Genomic DNA, 19,317 nt, shown 5'->3' on the forward strand with positions numbered 1-19,317 from the left:
CTTGGAAACACTGACTGGAAGGCGTTTGCAGCCCAGGCCACCCTTGATTCCCACACGGACATTGATTCCTACACATCCTCTGTTCTGGACTTTATAAACTCCACCATCAATAGTGTCACATCCCTCAAACAGGTGACCATATTCCCGAATCAGAAGCCATGGATGAACAGCGAGGTCAGGCTACTGCTGAAAGCACGGGACACCGCTTTCAGGTCAGGCGATGCTCGAGCCTACAGTTCAGCCAGGGCTAACCTGAAGAGGGGCATCAAGAAGGCCAAGCACTGCCATAAGCTCAGGATTGAGGAGCACTTCAACAACAACTCCGACCCCCGACGCATGTGGCAAGGCATCCAGGCCATCACGGACTACAGACCCTCCAACACCACCCCACATCCAGCGACGCCTCCTTCCTTGAGGAGCTTAATCACTTCTATGGCCGCTTCGACAGGGACAATCTAGAGACAGCCATCAAGGCTGTGCTCCCTGCCGATCACCAACCCCTCACACTCACCCCCTACGACGTATACGTGGCACTGAGTAGGACTAATGCACGTAAGGCTGCTGGCCCTGACGGCATCCCCGGGCGCGTGCTCAGGGCCTGTGCTGCGCAGCTTACAGACGTCTGGACTGACATCTTCAACCTGTCACTTGCCCAAGCAGTTGTCCCCACGTACCTTAAAACCACCTCCATCGTGCCAGTGCCAAAACACTCCACTGCGGCAAGCCTCAACGACTTCCGCCCAGTTGCACTTACCCCCATCATCACCAAGTGCTTCGAGAGGCTGGTCCTGGCACACCTCAAAAGCTGCCTACCCCCCACACTGGATCCCTATCAGTTTGCCTACCGCAAGAACAGGAGTACGGAGGATGCCATCTCAACGGCACTTCACTCCGCCCTCTCCCACCTTGACAACAGAGACACTTACGTAAGAATGCTGTTCATCGATTACAGCTCAGCATTCAACACCATTATACCATCAAAACTGATCACCAAACTCGGTAACCTGGGCATCGACCCCTCCCTCTGCAACTGGATACTGGACTTTCTAACCAACAGACCCCAGTCTGTTAGGTTAGACAAGCACACCTCTTCAACCCTCACACTGAACACCGGCGTTCCACAGGGCTGTGTGCTGAGCCCCCTCCTCTACTCCCTCTTCACCTATGACTGCACACCTGTACATGGTACTAACACCATCATCAAGTATGCAGATGATACAACGGTGATTGGCCTCATCAGCAACAACGATGAGTCGGCCTACAGGGAGGAGGTCCAGCACTTAGCAGCATGGTGCGCTGACAACAACCTGGCCCTTAACTCCAAGAAGACCAAGGAGCTCATTGTAGACTTCAGGAAGGCCAGGGGCGACACGCACACCCCCATCCACATTAACGGGACGGAGGTGGAACGTGTTTCTAGCTTCAGGTTCCTGGGAGTCAACATCTCCGATGACCTCTCTTGGACCCACAATACCTCAACTCTGATCAAGAAGGCTCACCAGCGTCTCTTCTTCCTGAGGAGACTGAAGAAGGTCCATCTGTCTCCTCAGATCCTGGTGAACTTCTACCGCTGCACCATCGAGGGCATCCTTACCAACTGCATCACAGTATGGTATGGCAACTGCTCTGTCTCCGACCGGAAGGCATTGCAGAGGGTGGTGAAAATTGCCCAACGCATCACCGGTTCCTCGCTCCCCTCCATTGAGTCTGTCCAAAGCAAGCGTTGTCTGCAGAGGGCGCTCAGCATCGCCAAGGACTGCTCTCACCCCAACCATGGACTGTTTACCCTCCTACCATCCGGGAGGCGCTACAGGTCTCTCCGTTGCCGAACCAGCAGGTCCAGGAACAGCTTCTTCCCGGCGGCTGTCACTCTACTCAACAACGTACCTCGGTGACTGCCAATCACCCCCCCCCCCCCCCCCCGGACACTTATTATTATTTATTCAAATCATTTGCTATGTCGCTCTTCCAGGGAGATGCTAAATGCATTTCGTTGTCTCTGTACTGTACACTGACAATGACAATTAAAATTGAATCTGAATCTGAATCCTTGGTGTAAAAAATCTGTCCCCGCACATCTCCTTTAAGCCTTGCCCTTCTAAAGCTACGACCTCTAGTCTATGTCATTCCCACACTGGGAACATTGCTCTGAATGTCCACCCTGTTATGAATATCTATCTATGCCTCTCTTATTTTTTTTATACTACTATCAGGTCTACCCTCAACCTGTGGTGTTCTAGGGAAAATAATGCAGGTTTGTCCAACCTCTCCTTGGAGCTAGTAGCCTCCAATCCAGGCAGCATTGTGGTGAACCTCTCCTGCACACTTTCCAAAGCCTGCACATATAATCATGTATTGCCTTTCTGCTGACTGGTGAGCATGCAAAAGACGCTTTTCCCTGTACCTCGTTACACTTGACGATAAACTGTCTGAGGAAGGGTCTCCACCGAAAAGTCACCTATTCCTTTTCTCCAGAGGTGCTGTCTGACCTACTGAGTTACTCCAGCTTTTTGTTTAAATTACCATCTGCAGTTCCTTCCCACACACTCAACATCCTCCTGACTGTTCTTCATCTTTTATTTCCCCACTGAAAGCACGTGCCCCAAACTGAAATTTCCCCCCTATTATTGTTTTATCCTGTTCTGTTTCTTCAGGATGAGGCAGATGAGTGTGAGTGCTGAATATGTTCCATTACAGCTGGCACCACCAGAAAACCTACTTAGCTCAGGGCTATCAAAAATCAAACATGCCTATGGATTATGTTAATGTCCAGTTGGATCATCCAATAACATTCACCAAACGAACAAAAATAAGTTGAAAGTAGCGCTGTGGCATTTTGTACAATGATTCCTGAGTGAGAAAAAGGAACTGGGTTAGCTCTTATCAGGAGCACCGTGTTGGGAACGTAACAGCCATGCAATTGTAGCAATGGCCACAGGGGCAGGTGATCAGACTTGAACCAACCCCTCCACATACCAGAAGAGACTGTCATATATATGTACATAGATATATATATATACATACACATTTATATTGTACACAAAGATACACACACACACACACACATATATATATACACACACACACATATATATACACACACACACATCTACACATACATGTGTATAGATGTACACACACACACACACACACACACACACACACACACGCACGCACGCACGCACGCACGCACACACACACACACATATATATACACACACACACATATACACATACATACATACACACACACACACACACACACACACACGCACGCACGCACGCACGCACGCACGCACGCACGCACACACGCACACACACACATAAAAATAAACACCAATCGTGCAAAAAGACAAAACCAATGCCTGCAAGTCTACAGTATGTAGTTCAGAGCTGATTTGGAAGTTGTAGTGTGTGTACAAGTATGGAAAGACCAGTCTAGTAGTCATGGTGATAAACAAAAACTTGGAGACAAAGACAGCAAACTCTTGTTATAATGGACCACGGGAGGGAGGGAGGGATTGGCGTCAGTTATTGCTGATTGTCCTCATTAGGATCGGCGGGCCGAATTTGCCCCCTGCGGCCAGGACTCTGGAACTCCAGCCTGGCCTGAGCCAGCAAATCCATTCCCATAGGCAACTTCCGCAGCCGATCGGCGGATTGAATTTGCCGCCTTCCCATAGTCAACTTCCTCTCCCCCCAAGACCCTGACCTCTGTTGACTCGGCAAAACAGATAATATGGCAAGGCTCTGGTAACAAGGGTGCCAGTGGTGGATCTGTACATCTTATCCCTTAGTATCCTCTCCAGTAACTTTCCGACCACAGATGCTAGGCTTTCTGGTCTATAGTTTCCAGGTTTTCCTTTACATCCTTTTTTAAATAGAGGCACAACATAATCCATCCTCCAGTCTATTGTTCTGAAATCACCGTTATGAAAATCCCAGGACTGTGATACATTGTCCCTGAGTTAATTCCTGACACAGAGTTGCCTTTGATGGCCACATTACTGGGAGAGGGAGAACCGCTGTCATATGGGACAGAGTTACTGCAAAGTGGCCTGTTAATCAACCAAGCAAGGCCAATACAAGCAGCTAAATACAATCAGGGATTGTGAGGAAGTGGGATGAAGGATTGGTTGCCTCTTTGGCAACAAGAACAAGGAAATCGATATCTAATCAGGGTTCTTGAAATTCATCAGAGGAGGTTGTTTAAGCTCTTGTGAAACTTGATGTCTCTGTGCAGCAATTTGCATTTTTATAATCCATTATGTATTGCTATTTACAGCTACTTGAATTCCCTTTCCTGAATAATGTTACTTTGATTTATAAATGCATGAATCGTTGCAATTAGATTAGATAATTCAGGATTTGCAGGTCAGTTTTACCTCAACTCAAAGCAAGTAGCTCATTCGACACAATGGCGGAGTAAGTGTGTAGGACTATAATGATCAGGGTGGAATAAATCACACAACCTGTTGCCCACAATCACAAGGCCCTGACGTGAAATGCCTAAAGCAGCCACAACAGCTCAGAGAGCCGCTTCTCCCTTGTCAGAAATACTTTTTGAAGGTAGACACAAAATGCTGGAGTAACTCAGCGGGGCAGGCGGCATCTCTGGAGAGAAGGGATGGGTGACGTTTCGGGTCAAGACCCTTCTTCGGACTTCAACACGGTGTCGACCCGAAACGACAACCATTCCTTCTCTCCCGAGATGCTGCCTGTCCCACTCAGTTACTCCAGCATTTTGTGTCTGTCTTCCGATTTAAACCAGCATCTGCAGTTCCTTCCTACATACTTTTTGAAGTGTCAGCTTCTTTTTAAATCAAACCCCCTTTAAAAGAAGCTGTGTAGGAAGGAACTGCAGATGCTGGTTTAATCCAAAGATAGACACAAAAAGCTGGAGTAACAGAACTCTTCATGTTCATCAGAGAAAGATGCGGAGGAACAGGCTTACAGAGGTAGGGGGTTTTAAATTTCCCAATTCTAATTGGGATGGACTTAGTACAAGTGACTTAGAATGGGAGGAAGTTTCTTGTTATTTTTATCGTAGCAATAAAAAGGAGACAGAAAAAGAATAGAAAAGAAATAGAGAAGTGGGTGATATCAGAAAGTGAGAAAAGGAAAATTAGAAAAGAAAGAAAATGAAGAGAAAAGGAGCAGAGGTAGAAAGCAGAAGAATAAAGGAGAGATAGCTATTTGTTATTCTAGTATATATTGGCATGTATCCTAGTATATATTGGCATGCCAATATATACTAGGCACCTATGGTACCATATTATTGTACTTACTTCTAATAAAAATTAAAATAAAAAAAATAAAAAATAAAAAGAATGGGAGGAATTTGTTAACTATGTACAAAACAGTTTTTGAGACTGTTTAATCGGTCCTAATAGAGACTTATCCTGAGCGACGATCACCTCTACAAACCCACAACCTCAACTACCAAGAAAGACGAAGGCTGCAGCTATATAGCAAATAAACCACTAACAAGTTTACCTCTCAGCCACACACCATCCCGGCGTTAAAATAGGTCAAATCGTTACTAGGTCTAAAAGCTGTAACTTTCTAACGGCACTCTGGAAATACCGAGACCACAAGGATCTCATTGATTCACGAAGGTGGTTCACCAGCATCATACAAAATGCAGCACAGTGGTAGAGTTGCTGCCTTACAGCGCCAGAGACCCGGGTTCCATCTTGACTATGGGTGCTGTCTGTATGGAGTTTGTATGTTCTCCCTGTGCCACAGTGGGTTTTCTCCGTCCGGGTGTTCCGGTTTCCTCCCACACTCCAAAGACGTCAGGGTTTGTAGGTTAATTGGCTTCTGTAAAATTGTCCCAATGTGTGTGGGATGGAACTAGTGTTCGGGCGATCGATGGTTGGCACAGACTCAGTGGGCCGAAGGGCCCGTTTCCAAGCTGTATCTCTGAACAAAACTAAAATGTGGGCCTTACCAGTGACAGCCATAATCACACGAAAGAATTTGAGAAAATCTTGGACTTCAGCAAACGAAATTAGAAAATGCTGGAAGAATTTAACAGGTCAGGCAGTTTCCATGGTGAGGGAAGCAAAGAGTCAACATTCTGGGTCAATGACACTTGATTGGAATGGAAAGTTAGAAATCAAAGATGCAGTGAAGGGAAAGACTGGAGAATGTCTGTGTTAGAGTGAGCATCAAAGTTGTCAAGGTAAAGGTTTCTTCAGTGCTTTCATTTAATACTTTAACACTTGGAAACAGAACAGAAACAAAGGCACAAACTGAAACCTAAATTTCCCGACAACATGATAGTCTCAAGTTGAAAAGGGTACAGAGAAGATTTACGAGGATGTTGCCAGGATTCGAGGGTCTGAGCTGCAGGGAGAGGTTGAGCCGGCTGGGATTCTATTCATGTTCATATGTGAGATTCGGTGTGGAAACAGGCCCTTGGGCCACTGATTCTGCGTCGACCTGTACTAATCAAGAATCTATCTATCTCCGCCGTAAAAATATCCATTTGCCTCAACAGCCTACTGTGGCAATGAGTTCCACAGATTCACCAACCTCTGACTGAATAAATTCCTCCTCATCTTCTTTCTAAAGGAACGTCTTTTTGTTCTGAGGCTAAGATCTCTGGTCCTATGCTCTCCCACAAGTGGAAACATCCTCTACACATCCACTCTATCCAGGCCTATCACTATTCCAAGGAATGTTGAATTATGAGGGATGATCTAATTGAGGTGTACAAAACCATGAGAGGAATAGATCGGGTAGACACACGGGGTCTCTTGCCCAGAGTATGGGAATTGAGAACTAGAGCACATAGGTTTAAGGTGAAGGGGAAACGATTTAATAGGAACCTGAGGGGTAAAATTTTCCATGAGGCAGGGACTATCGCAAATTTTAAGAAGCAACTAGACTAAGTGGGACCCGTTGGGTCCCATTCCAACAGGGGAGGCCTGGTCCCCCAACGTAATATTCTACATCTCCACCAATTCCAACGCATAGCCCCCACTGCACTGGCGCTGCTGACAGGTTCCCATTGTGACGCCCCTGATCCCCCCTGATTTCCCCCTCCTCCACTCCCCTCACCCCCCCCCCCCCAAATCTGCCCCATGCCCCCCCCCCCCCCCCCCACGCACTCACTCCATCCACCCTTCAAACCCCCCCCCCCCCCACATCGACTCTTAGCGGCTCTCCGGCGGCACAGCCATTCCCTCTCATTGGGGCCCATTGTGACATAGAACACAATAATAGACAATAGACAATAGGTGCAGGATATGGCCCTTCGAGCCAGCACCGCCATTTAATGTGATCATGGCTGATCATCCCCAATCAGTATCCCGTTCCTGCCTTCTCCCCATATCCCCTGACTCCGTTATTTTTAAGAGCCCTATCTAGCTCTCTCTTGAAAGCATCCAGAGGACCTGCCTCCACCGCCCTCTGAGGCAGAGAATTCCACAGACTCACAACTCTCTGTGAGAAAAAGTGTTCCCTCGTCTCCGTTCTAAATGGCTTACTCCTTATTCTTAAACTGTGGCCCCTGGTTCTGGACTCCCCCAACATCGGGAACATGCCTCTAGCGTGTCGAAACCCTTAACAATCTTATATGTTTAAATGAGATGCCCTCTCATCCTTCTAAACTTCAGAGTGTACAAGCCCAGCCGCTCCATTCTCTCAGCATATGACAGTCCCGCCATCCCGGGAATTAACCTTGTAAACCTACGCTGCACTCCCTCAATAGCAAGAATGTCCTTCCTCAAATTAGGGGACCAAAACTGCACACAATACTCCAGGTGTGTTCTCACTAGGGCTCTGTACAACTGCAGAAGGACCTCTTTGCTCCTATATTCGACTCCTCTTGTTATAAAGGCCAACATGCCATTCGCTTTCTTCACTGCCTGCTGTACCTGCATGCTTACTTTCATAGACTGATGAACAAGGACCCCCAGATCCCGTTGTACTTCCCCTTTTCCCAACTTGACGCCATTTAGATAGTAACCCTCTAAATGGTTCTGGGATGGGTTACCTTCATGGGGACTGACAGCGGAGAAGACCAATCTGCTGATTTCATGATTTTTTAAACCTTCATAACTTTTGTAATCTTCCATCGATCGGAACAAAACTTGGTGACTTGGAGCAGAGGTGAACAGTGAGTAAGGTGGCAAAAGAATCTTAGTGATATAGGGTAGCATTTTTGCGCAAATTTAAAAACAACGTAGACCGGAAGTGGTCAAGATGAGAGTTTTAGTAATAGTATAGAAGATAGATATAGATTAGACAGGTGCGTGGATAGGACAGGTTTAGGAGGATCTGGTCCAAGCACAGGCAGGTGGGACAAGTATAGATGGGACATGTTGGTCAGTACGGGCAAGTTGGGCCAAAGGGGCTGTTTCCACACTGCATCAAGCTATGACTCTATGGTTGCAGAGGGAAGAATATGGTGGTGATCTGATATTGTTGAACCTAAATATTGAGACTTAGCAGCTGTATTAGAACATAGCGCAGTACCGCACCAGAACAGACCCTTCGGCCCACAACATCTGTGCATAATGTCCGTGCCAAAGATGATGCCATGATAACTAATCACATCTGCCTGCACAAGATCCATATCCCTCCATGCCCAGCCTATCTAAAAGTAGGTTTGTTAAAAAACTTACCTTCAGCGGCGCTGCAGTTCTGTCGCTGCCCATGTGCGCGACTTTGGCGCCTTTGAGAGGGGGGCGGGTTTAAAATGCAATTTTTCTGCAGCCTATTCAAATTGATCTCTGTCAGGCTGTTTAGTTGCTAAAGAAAAATCGCTTCGACTGCCGTTTTATTAAGTTTATTAAAATTAACGGTGGATAATTTAATTGTTGGAGTAAAATTAAAGTCATCTTCAAATGCCGTCAACGCCGACAACGGGACGGATCTCACGTAGGGGACAAAGCAAGGTATGCCATTTATTTTTTCATATAAACTTGCTTCTTAGGATGCCTTTAATCAAAATTTCAAGTTGCGAAAATGTCATTATGTAAATATACGAACCGGCAGTATTTTTCCTGCCGATATGGGGTTTAAATTCACTACACCCGCAACGTTCCAAACCAGCACGTTCCACAAAATCCCACTCGCAAGAATTAATTTACTGGAATTAAACACTAAATTCCTTCCATTTGGCCTATAAATTCATGACAATTAGATTTAAAAATCATGTTATATTGTGAATTCTTGTGTGAATGTTATTTGGACACTTAGGCTTTTTAAAAATGTTAACCTTTTCTTAAGAAATGGATAGATGTTTAGACCTAGTAATTGAATTTTGTAATTAGCTACAATTAGGTAACTAACTAATTATATGCTTTAATTTCAGGTCATCCAAGTAAGATTGTTTCATATTTGTTTCAGAATGCTTCAATCTATAATAACTGAAATTTTCATTCAGTTCTCTTACTTTTTAAGAAGGTTATGGGCTTTTGACTGTCCTTGATCACAGCTTTTGTGTTAAGTCAGTGGAAAAGCAATAGGGAACAAGATGCTAATTTCCGAGTATGAAAATGGCCATAACTTTTTTAATACTGAAGATATGAAAATGAATTAGGTGTCAAATTAAACTTCTATGTTTTATGCTTTATCTGATGGGATAAATTACACTTGATTTTAAAAATCTCAAAATTTTGTAACATTGCTACTAAAAGTCTCTTAACCAAGGATTAAATAGGATATTTCTCCACTCATTACTGTAGCTGATCTATGTTCCACCATATACTTTTACAGCCGTCCTAATTGTCCACGACACCAGCAAACTGGGTGTCATCTTTGTATTGTATTGTATTGTATTGTATTCAAATTTATTGTCATTGTCTCAGTTAGAGACAACGAAATGAATTTCCCTTACAGGCAGTATCATAAAAATAAAAATAAATAAATAATAATAAATAATAAAACATATTAAAAATAAAATAGAATTTAAAAAAAAGCACAAACAGTGAAAGTCCACGACACAACTTAACACAGTGGCACCAAGGTGAGGAAGGCACCATAGTCCAGCCAGCCTCCACTCCGTTCTTCCCAGATGTTCACTCGTGGTCGAGGCCTTCCTAGCACCCGCAGTCGCCGCCCTGGGTGGCCCGATGTTCAGGCCCTCACGCCGGGCTGGTGGAACGCCGACGCCAAACCCTGACGGTGAACAGATCCTCAGATCTGAAAACTTAACTCCAACCAACCCATCCACATTTTGCATCCAGATGGAACAAAATGCCTTGCCTTGAGATTATGTTGGTCATCACTGAAAAACATCCGGAAGTCCAAGCAGCTGCGTCTCGCCTGCAGTCCATCTGTCTTTTTCTTTTTTTTCTTTTTCTTTTGACTTGTTTTAGAAGGTTTTAGTTTATTTTTAGTTGTGTATGTGTGGGGGTGGGGGAAACTTGTTTTAGTCTCTTCCTTCGGGGTGGATGCGACCTTTTCTTTGTCATATCTCCGTCTCCATCTCCGTCTCCGTCTGCGCTGAGGCCTAATCGTGGAGCTGGCGGCCTCCAACTGGGACCGACCTCTAGGCTCCGGAGGCAGAGCCAGGACTCACCATCGCGAAGTTGGCCGACTTCGGGGCTGTGGTGGCGCTGCAGCGGCGGCCCGACTTCGGAGCCTCGGAGGCTTCGGCCGCGGGCCCAGTGGACGACAATATCGGGGGCTCGCAGGTCCCAGGTTGGTGACCGATTCTCCGGAACTCCCGCAACAACAGCTTCGTCCACTGGGCTGGAGGGTGGCAGCTTCGTCCACCCCGGGCCGTGGAGTTTGAACCGGCCCGTTCGCGGAGCTCGGATTCGGCCGCGGGACTCGAAAGCCTGGATCGTCTCAATGCAGAGGGAGAACAAGGAAGGAAGGGATAAGACTTTAAGACTTTTGCCTTCAATCACAGTGAAGAGGTGCCTGGTAGACTCACTGTGGTGGATGTTAAACTGTGTTCATTGTGTGTTCTGTTACTTTATTCTCTGTCATGACTGCAAGGCACGTAATTTCGTTCAAACCAAAAGTTTGAATGACAATAAAGGAAACTTTATACTTTATACTTTATGTTGGAGATCAAAGACAGAAGGGGAGTAGAATGGGGGTAAAATGGGGAATATAACTGACAGGCAATTGGAAGCTCAGTTTCACCATTGCAGAGTGAATGGAGCTGTTCTGCAAAACACTCACCCTATTTGCGTTTAGTTTCCCCAATGTGGAGGCGACCACATTATTGGCACCAAATGCAATGTACTCCATTGGAAGAAGGATGTTGCCAACACTCTTGGGCCTGAGCTTTAGGGAGAGATTGGTCAAGCTAGGACTTTATTCCTTGGAGCGCAGGAGGCTAAGGGGTGATCTTATAGACGAGTGTACAAAAGAGGATTCATAAGGTCTTGTACCCAGGTGAGGGAAATCAAAAACCGGAGGACATATGTTTAAGATCAGAGGGCAAAGATGTAATAGGGGCCTGAGGAGCAACTTTTTCACTCAGAGGTTGATGGGTGTATGGAATAAGCACCCAGAAGAGGCAGTTGAGGAAGGAACAATAACTACATTTAGAAGACACTTGGACAGCTACATAGATAGGAAATATTTAGAAGATATGGACCAAATGTGAGCAAATAGGACGAGGTTAGATGGAGCATCTTGGTCAGCATGGATGAGTAGGGCCGAAGGGCCTGTTTCCATGTTGTATGAATCTATGACTCTCTAAGTGAAGTAAATAGCTGCTAAATGAATTGCTCTCTGGATGGTGTTGTATCTCCCATTGTTGCACAGGGAGGTTTTGTGAGAAGGGAAGTTGATGGAGATTGAAGAGTGGTGTTAAGGAAGCTCAGTTTAGTGTAGTTTAGTTTAGTTTAGCTTAGTTTAGTTTAGCGATACAGCATGGAAACAGGCCCTTCGCCCCACCAAGCCGATGCTGACCAACGATCCCCGTACACTAGTTCTTTCTTACCCACTAGGGACAATTTGGAAAAGCCAATTTAAGCCACAAATTTGCATGTCTTTGGAGTGTGGGAGGAAACCGGAGCACCCGGAGAAAACCCACGCAGTCTCAGGGAGGACACACAGCACCTGTAGTCAGGATCAAACCCAGGTCTCTGGCCCAGTAAGGCAGCAGTAGACAATAGACAATAGACAATAGGTGCAGGAGTGGGCCATTTGGCCCTTCGAGCCAGCACCGCCATTCAATGTGATCGTGGCTGATCATCCCCAATCAGTACCCCGTTCCTGCCAGCTCCCCATATCCCCTGACTCCGCTATTTTTAAGAGCCCTATCTAGCTCTCTCTTGTAAGCATCCAGAGAACCTGCCTCCACCGCCCTCTGAGGCAGAGAATTCCACAGACTCACCACTCTCTGTGAGAAAAAGTGTTTCCTCGTCTCTGTTCTAATTGGCTTACTCCTTATTCTTAAACTGTGGCCCCTCGTTCTGGAGTACTACTGCCACGCCACCGTGCCACCATTGGAAACGTGAAACGGGAGGGGAGAGGAAAATGTGCAGTGGAATGAGTTTTCTTTGTAGGAAGGAACTACAAATGCTGGTTTACACCAAAGATAGACACAAAAAGCTGGAGTAACTCAACGGGACAGGCAGCATCTCTCAGCCTGGCCAGTCTGAAGAAGGGTCTCGACCCGAAACGTCACCCGTTCCTTCTACCCAGAGATGCTGCCTGTCCCACCGAGTTACTCCAGGATTTTGTGTCTATCCTCTAATGATTTTGTTGTCACCAGTCTTGTTTCTCTTTCCCTGGATCCAGGGCTGGTGCTAGGAATTGCGGGGCCCAATTAGAAAACTGATGGCGGGGCCCCTACTCTAGAAAAGTAAAAATTTATGTATGTTTATATTTCGTGTAGTTTCGGGAATTTTAAGGCAAGCTGGTTGGTGATTGGATGCAACCCCCTTAGAGACAGCGTTTGATTGGCCGCCAAATAAATTTGTCAAATCTGTAACAAAAGTCGCTGGTCGGTGCGAACTCAGTGGATCTGGTTGTATCTCCAAACTAATCTGGTTGTATCTCCAAACTAATCTGGTTGTATCTCCAAACTAATCTGGTTGTATCTCCAAACTAATCTGGTTGTATCAACCAGACTATCTGGTGGTATCTCCAAACTAAACAGTATAACATGCAGGTACATTCATTTAAAATTAAATTCAGTGCTTATTTCACATGATTTCTCACTGTGTAAAGCTCAATATCTGACCAATTTCTGTTTAACACGTTTGGTCTGCCGTGAGCATTTTTCGTTGCATCTCGTTGCATCTCCCCTTTTCCTAATCGGCCACAATTCAGATAATAGTCTACTTTCCTGTTTTTGCCACCAAAGTGGATAACCTCACATTTATCCACATTATACTGCATCTCCCATGCATTTGCCCACTCACCCAGCCTATCCAAGTCACCTTGCAGCCTCCTAGTTTAGAGGGGTTTAAACGGTTTAGAGATGTTTAGAGGGCTTCAGATGGGTTCAGGTGTGTTTACAATTGTTTAGAGGGGAATAGAGGGAAATAGGGGGGCTAGAGGAGTTTTAGAGGTGTTCAGAGGGTCCCAGAGGGGTTTAGAGACGTTATAAGCCCCCCGTGAGAAATTGTATTTCTCTGAAATTGAAGATAGACATAAAGCTGGAGTAACTCTGCAGGACAGGCAGCGCAGCGACTTTAGAGAGAAGACCCTTCTTCAGACTAAACTGAACTCTCGTCGGTGAGATTAGTTGTGATTGTCTGAAGAAAGGTCTCGACCAGAAACGCAACCCTCTCCCCAGAGCCCTTGCGCGTCCCGTTGAGCCACCTTCAACTTCAGAGCCAAACAAAAAACACAGAGTGCTGGAGGAACTCAGCGGGCCAGGCGACTGTCTCACCCGCTGGGTTTCTCCAGCATTTTTGTCTACCGCAAAACGTCAATGATTCCGGGAATGCCGAGGCGACAGTGTGAGAGAGCTAGAGAGAGACGAGATGGGGAGCGGGAGAGGGAGAGAGGGAGGGAGAGAGCAAAACACAAAGAGACACAACGTGGGTCGGTAGGTGAATGACTAATCTGCACACCAGGAAGAAGCCCCTTCTCGCGCTCCGGGGCCCTCACTCATGATGGTGAGTTTAAAGAAATTCTCAACGTGTCATCGATCTACATTACATCTACATGTAATTGTGTTTTAAACAAGTATTAATGACGCCGCGTGAATTTTATTCAAAGGAACACGACGTTATTAATACTTGTTCAAAACACAATAACATTTACTGAGGAAGGCGGATGGATGCATTGATGACATGATTGTATAACAACGAGTTAAGTACTTGCTGATAAGAAGTGCTAACAGTACTAGTTAACACATCGTTTGTGTCTGATGGCCGTGCAGCGGTTGTTATACACAAAGATCCTATAGTGGAGCTCTGCTGGAAGATCTTTGGTTATACATGTTCGTTTAAAAAAAAAATCCGGATGGCGAATTAAAAAAAACTTTAGTTAACAAAGAGAATTCGTATTTCCATACGAAGTACGGAACATTAGTGCGGGGCCCCCCTAGGCGCGGGGCCCAATTGGGAGCAATCGGTCAAATCGGCTTAAAACCGGCCCTGCCTGGATCCAATCGAGTTGTTTCTTTCAGTAATATCTGCTTTTACTTTAGATATACAGCAGCTGCAGCGTTGTTTTTTTTTTGTTGCTTCTTTTAACCTGACCAGTTCAGAAATTCAATGGAAATTCATGTCATTCCAGTAGCTAGTCAACAAATTCCTTCTTCTACAGCCAAGCTTTCAAAGCAAGTGCTTCCTTTAAAATTCCACAATCTTTAAACAAAGGAAACTCTGGTCATATAACTAAGCTTCTCCACATTCAGAACTGCACTGTGTTCATGTTAGCAGACAAAATAATGGACATTTTCATATAAATACAAAGGATTGAGGTGAAATGTAGAAAAAGATTCACTGGCTCAATGCAAGGTCAACTATAAAACATGTGCTGGAATAGCAAAGCTGAAACAAACTCCAGGAATTACGCTAACCCTGTAGAGTCTAGGAACTGCAGATGCTGGTTAATACACAAAAGAACATGAAGTGCTGGAGTAACTCAGCAAGTCATGCAGCATCCCTGGAGAACATGGATAGGTGACGTTTCAGGTTGAGACCCTTCTTTAGACTCCTTCAGTTTTAAGAAGGTTCTCGACTCAAAATGTCACTATTACATTAACTCTGCAAAAGTGTGGCCAAAGAGAATTCTATAAATATTCTTTGATTGCATTGCCATGTTTAAGCATTGCTCAAAGCAATTAGAAAGGCCTGCTTCAGCCTTGTCGAGTGTCATAGTCGTACAGCGTGGAAACGGGGTGGGAGATTGCAACTTTCACGTGGTCCTCCCCGCTTCGACTAATGCAATCAACCCGACAGTGCACAAACAAAAAGATCAAAGAAAACAAGTTGACCGACAACTTTAGGCTGTGCACACCATACGCAGGAAGAAGAAGCGTGGAATCAGGCCATTCGCCCCAACTTGCCCATGCCGACTAACATGCCCCATCTACACTAGTCCGACCTGCCTACATTTGGCCCATATTCCTCTAAACCTGTCCTATCCATGTACCTGTCCAAATGTTTCTTAAACATCGCGATAGTACTGCCTCAACTACCTTCTCTGGCAGCTCGTTCCATACACCCGCCACTCTTAATGTAAAAAAGTTGCTCCTCAAGTTCCTATTAAATCTCTTTTCCCCCTCACCTTAATCCTAAATGCTCTGGTCTTCGATTCCCGTACTCTGCGTAAAAGTTTTGTGCAATTACACCTTCTATTTCAATCATGATTTTGTAAACCTCTGGAAGATCATCCCTCATCCTCCCGAGCTCCAACAAATAATGTCCTTGCATGCTCAACCTCTCCCTATAGCTCAGGCCCTCCAGTCCTGGCAACATCCTCGTAAATCTTTTCTGCATCCTTTCCAGCTTCAGAAGGAGAAAGTTTTTTTTTAAAAACAATGTCGCTTCATCAAAATCCATCCCAATACTCAGAGCATTGATGCAAATAATTCAGCAATTATTATAATTTGTACCTGTTCCATCGTCATTTGAGCCAAACCCACAGATCAGTCTGATGTGCCGCACCCATTGATTCATCTCGTCCTCAGTTTTAGCTACCAGGAAGAATGTCCTTGCTGGGGTCTTCACTTCAAACACATAATTGTTCTGGAATTCCTTTTTCCTGAGCTTCAACCCGGCTTCAATATTATTGCACTCGGTGAGGTTTATCATACGCAGTGGTTTCTTAGAGTGATGGTTTTTGTAGTATTCAAGGACATCCGGGTTTCCACTCAGTCGCCCACTACGCAGCACAAACCAGCGTTTCCTCCAGGCCTGTAAAACACAGAGCACTCAGACTTAGACTCCATGGAAAGGGCAGGTTTTAGTTTGGTTTGTTTTTGTTTATTATTGTCACGTGTCAAGAGTCAAGAGTTTTTTTTCTGTCATATGCCCCAGGTGGAACAATGACATTCCTACATGCAGCAGAGCAACAGAATATGTAAACATAGTACACTGTAAACAATGTAATAAATCAGAAACAAGGTTCAGTGTGGGTATATATACATGTACACACACACACACACACACACACACACACACACACACACACACACACACACACACACACACACACACACACACACAGACACACACACACACACAGACACACACACACACACAGACACACACACACACACACCCACACACAGACACACAGACACACACACACACACACACACACACACACACACACACACACACACACACACACACACACACACACACACACACACACACACACACACACATATATATATATATATATACCTGTGTGTATACACGTACGTACACATAAAAAAAAGATGAACAGAGCATATTAGCGGTTGTTGAAGTGTTTAATAGCCTGATGGCTGTAGGGAAGAAGCTGTTCCTGAACCTGGACAATACAGTTTTCAGGCTCCTGTACCTTCTTCCCAAAGTGTACCGAGGTACAGTGAAAAGTCTTTTGTTGCGTGCTATCCTAGCTTCACCTGAGTGCTTTGCATGCAGATGAGATCACACTGAATTAGTTTCAAGCAGAGATACAGCAGGGAAACAGCCCCATCCCTGCTGTGGCTCTGAACTAAATGAACAGACCTCTAGTTCAGGATGATTACAGCTAATGGTTACACTTTAGTTACACAAGTAGGTATCAGCTAACTGGTTACCAATTGGCAGACACGTGCGGGTTTAAGGCTATAGCAGATACATCATGTGCATTTATGGGAATCTTGCACCCATCCAAATGATATAAGATACGAATCTATGGAATGCCTCCTGCACGCTACAGCACAAGATAACGTTGTAATTCAGTGTTACTTCATCTGCATGCAAAGCACTCAGGTGAAGCTAGGATGCAAATTCTTTCCAGTTTGTGACTAAACTCCAGCCAATTCAAGGCATAGTAGTCAGAAGCTCCACTTGTAGTGAACTTGGGTCTCAGTTAAGATGAATGGGAGCTGGGAATGGGTGGCACAGAAGCGCAGAGGTGGAGTTGCTGCCTTTCAGCGCCAGAGATCCAGGTTTAATCCTGGCTATGGGCGCTGTCTGTACGGAGTTTGTACGTTCTCCCTGTCACCTCGAATGTTTACTCAGGGTGCTCCGGCTCACTCCCACACTACATGTTTGTAGGTTAATTGGCTTCTGTAAATTGCAAATTGTCTCTAGTGTGTAGGATAGTGCTAGTGCACAGGGTGACCACTGGTCGACTGGTCAGAAGGCTAGAAGGCCTGTTTCTGTGCTGAATCTCAAAGATCTAAAGAATGGGCACACCAGGTTCTACTGCGCACCCAGAGGCACCTTCTCCAACCTTGGGCACAACTTGGGGCAGCACAGTGGTTTAGCGGCATAGCTGCTGCCTCACAGCGCCAAAGACGCAGGTTCGATCCTGACTACGGGTGCTGTCTGTGTGGAGTTTATACGTTCTCCCTATGACCGCGTGGGTTTTCTCTAGGTGTTCCAGTTTCCTCCCTTATTCCAAATACACACAGGATTGTAGGTTACTTGGCATCTGCAAAGAAAAATTGTGCCTTGTGTGTAAGACATAAAACTAGTGTACGGGTGATCAATGGTCGGCATGGACTCGGTGGGCCGAAGGGCCTGGTTTCACATTGTATCTCTAAACTCAAAAACTCTTAAGCTAAGCCAATCTACCTGGAATGGCCCTCAGACAAGTTATAGAAGGGGAGTTTGTGTCAAAGAAAAGATGAATGATACTTAGCAATAATCACCTCATCCTGGATAAACTGAAATCACTTTGTTAATGTGACTTACATGCAGTGCGAAAAAAGGTGAAAGATGTCTAAACATTTCTTCTCACCAGGGTCTGATTAAAATGCTATATAGGGATATGCTGTAGTGGAGAAATTACTGGACTAGTTATCGAGAAGGCAGAGCGAGCAATCCAGAAAAATGAATTCAAATCCCACTTTGACTACAGAGAAAATTAGATTAATTAATGACTGGGAATTAAAAAAAAACACATAAGGACAATAAAACTCCCTGGTTATTGAAACCTCCATCTGTGTAGTTTTAGTTTAGAGATACAGTGCAGAACCAGGCCCTTCGGCCCACCGAGTCTGTGCCGACCAACGATCTATGCACACTAACACTATCCTACACACACTAGGGACAAATTACAATTTTTACCAAGCCAATTAGCCCTCAAACCTGTACGTCTTTGGAGTGTGGGAGGAAACCGGAGCACCCGGAGAAAACCCTAGTGGTCATGGGGAGAATGTGCAAACTCCGTACAGACAGCGCCTGTGATGAGGATCGAACCCGGGGTCTCTGATGCTGTAAAGCAGCAACTCTGCCATTGCACCACCATTGTGCCGTGGTTCTTTCATATCTTTGAAGAATATCTGCTGCCCTCTCCCAGTCTCATTTGATGAAGTTGATTCTTAAAAGTCTTCTGAAATGGCTTTGGAAGGGCAAACAACTTAAGGGCAAGCAAAAGGATTTGAGTATAGGAGCAGGGAGGTTCTACTTCAGTTGTACAGGGTCTTGTTGAGACCACACCTGGAGTATTGCGTACAGTTTTGGTCTCCTAATCTGAGGAAAGACATTCTTGCCATAGAGGGAGTACAGAGAAGGTTCACCAGACTGATTCCTGGGATGTCAGGACTTTCATATGCAGAAAGACTGGATAGACTTGGCTTGTACTCGCTAGAATTTAGAAGATTGAGTGGGGATTCTTATAGAAACTTACAAAATTCTTAAGGGGTTGGACAGGCTAGATGCAGGAAGATTGTTCCCGACGTTGGGGAAGTCCAGAACAAGGGATCACAGTTTAAGGATAAGGGGGAAA

The 19,317-nt window shown here is 45.3% G+C and overlaps 1 protein-coding gene across 2 annotated transcripts in view; it reads right to left on the reverse strand.

Moving 5' to 3' along the window:
- gab3 (GRB2 associated binding protein 3) overlaps positions 1-19,317 on the reverse strand; it is a 121,936-nt gene that overhangs the window by 31,328 nt on the left and 71,291 nt on the right. For both annotated transcript variants that reach the window (XM_033030730.1, XM_033030728.1), the window contains exon 2: positions 16,001-16,301. In XM_033030730.1, coding sequence (XP_032886621.1) covers positions 16,001-16,301 — 301 coding nt within the window. The remainder of the gene's footprint in view (positions 1-16,000; positions 16,302-19,317) is intronic.

The sequence above is a fragment of the Amblyraja radiata genome, chromosome 12 (genome assembly GCF_010909765.2).
Source record: "Amblyraja radiata isolate CabotCenter1 chromosome 12, sAmbRad1.1.pri, whole genome shotgun sequence".
Classification (NCBI taxonomy): domain Eukaryota; kingdom Metazoa; phylum Chordata; class Chondrichthyes; order Rajiformes; family Rajidae; genus Amblyraja; species Amblyraja radiata.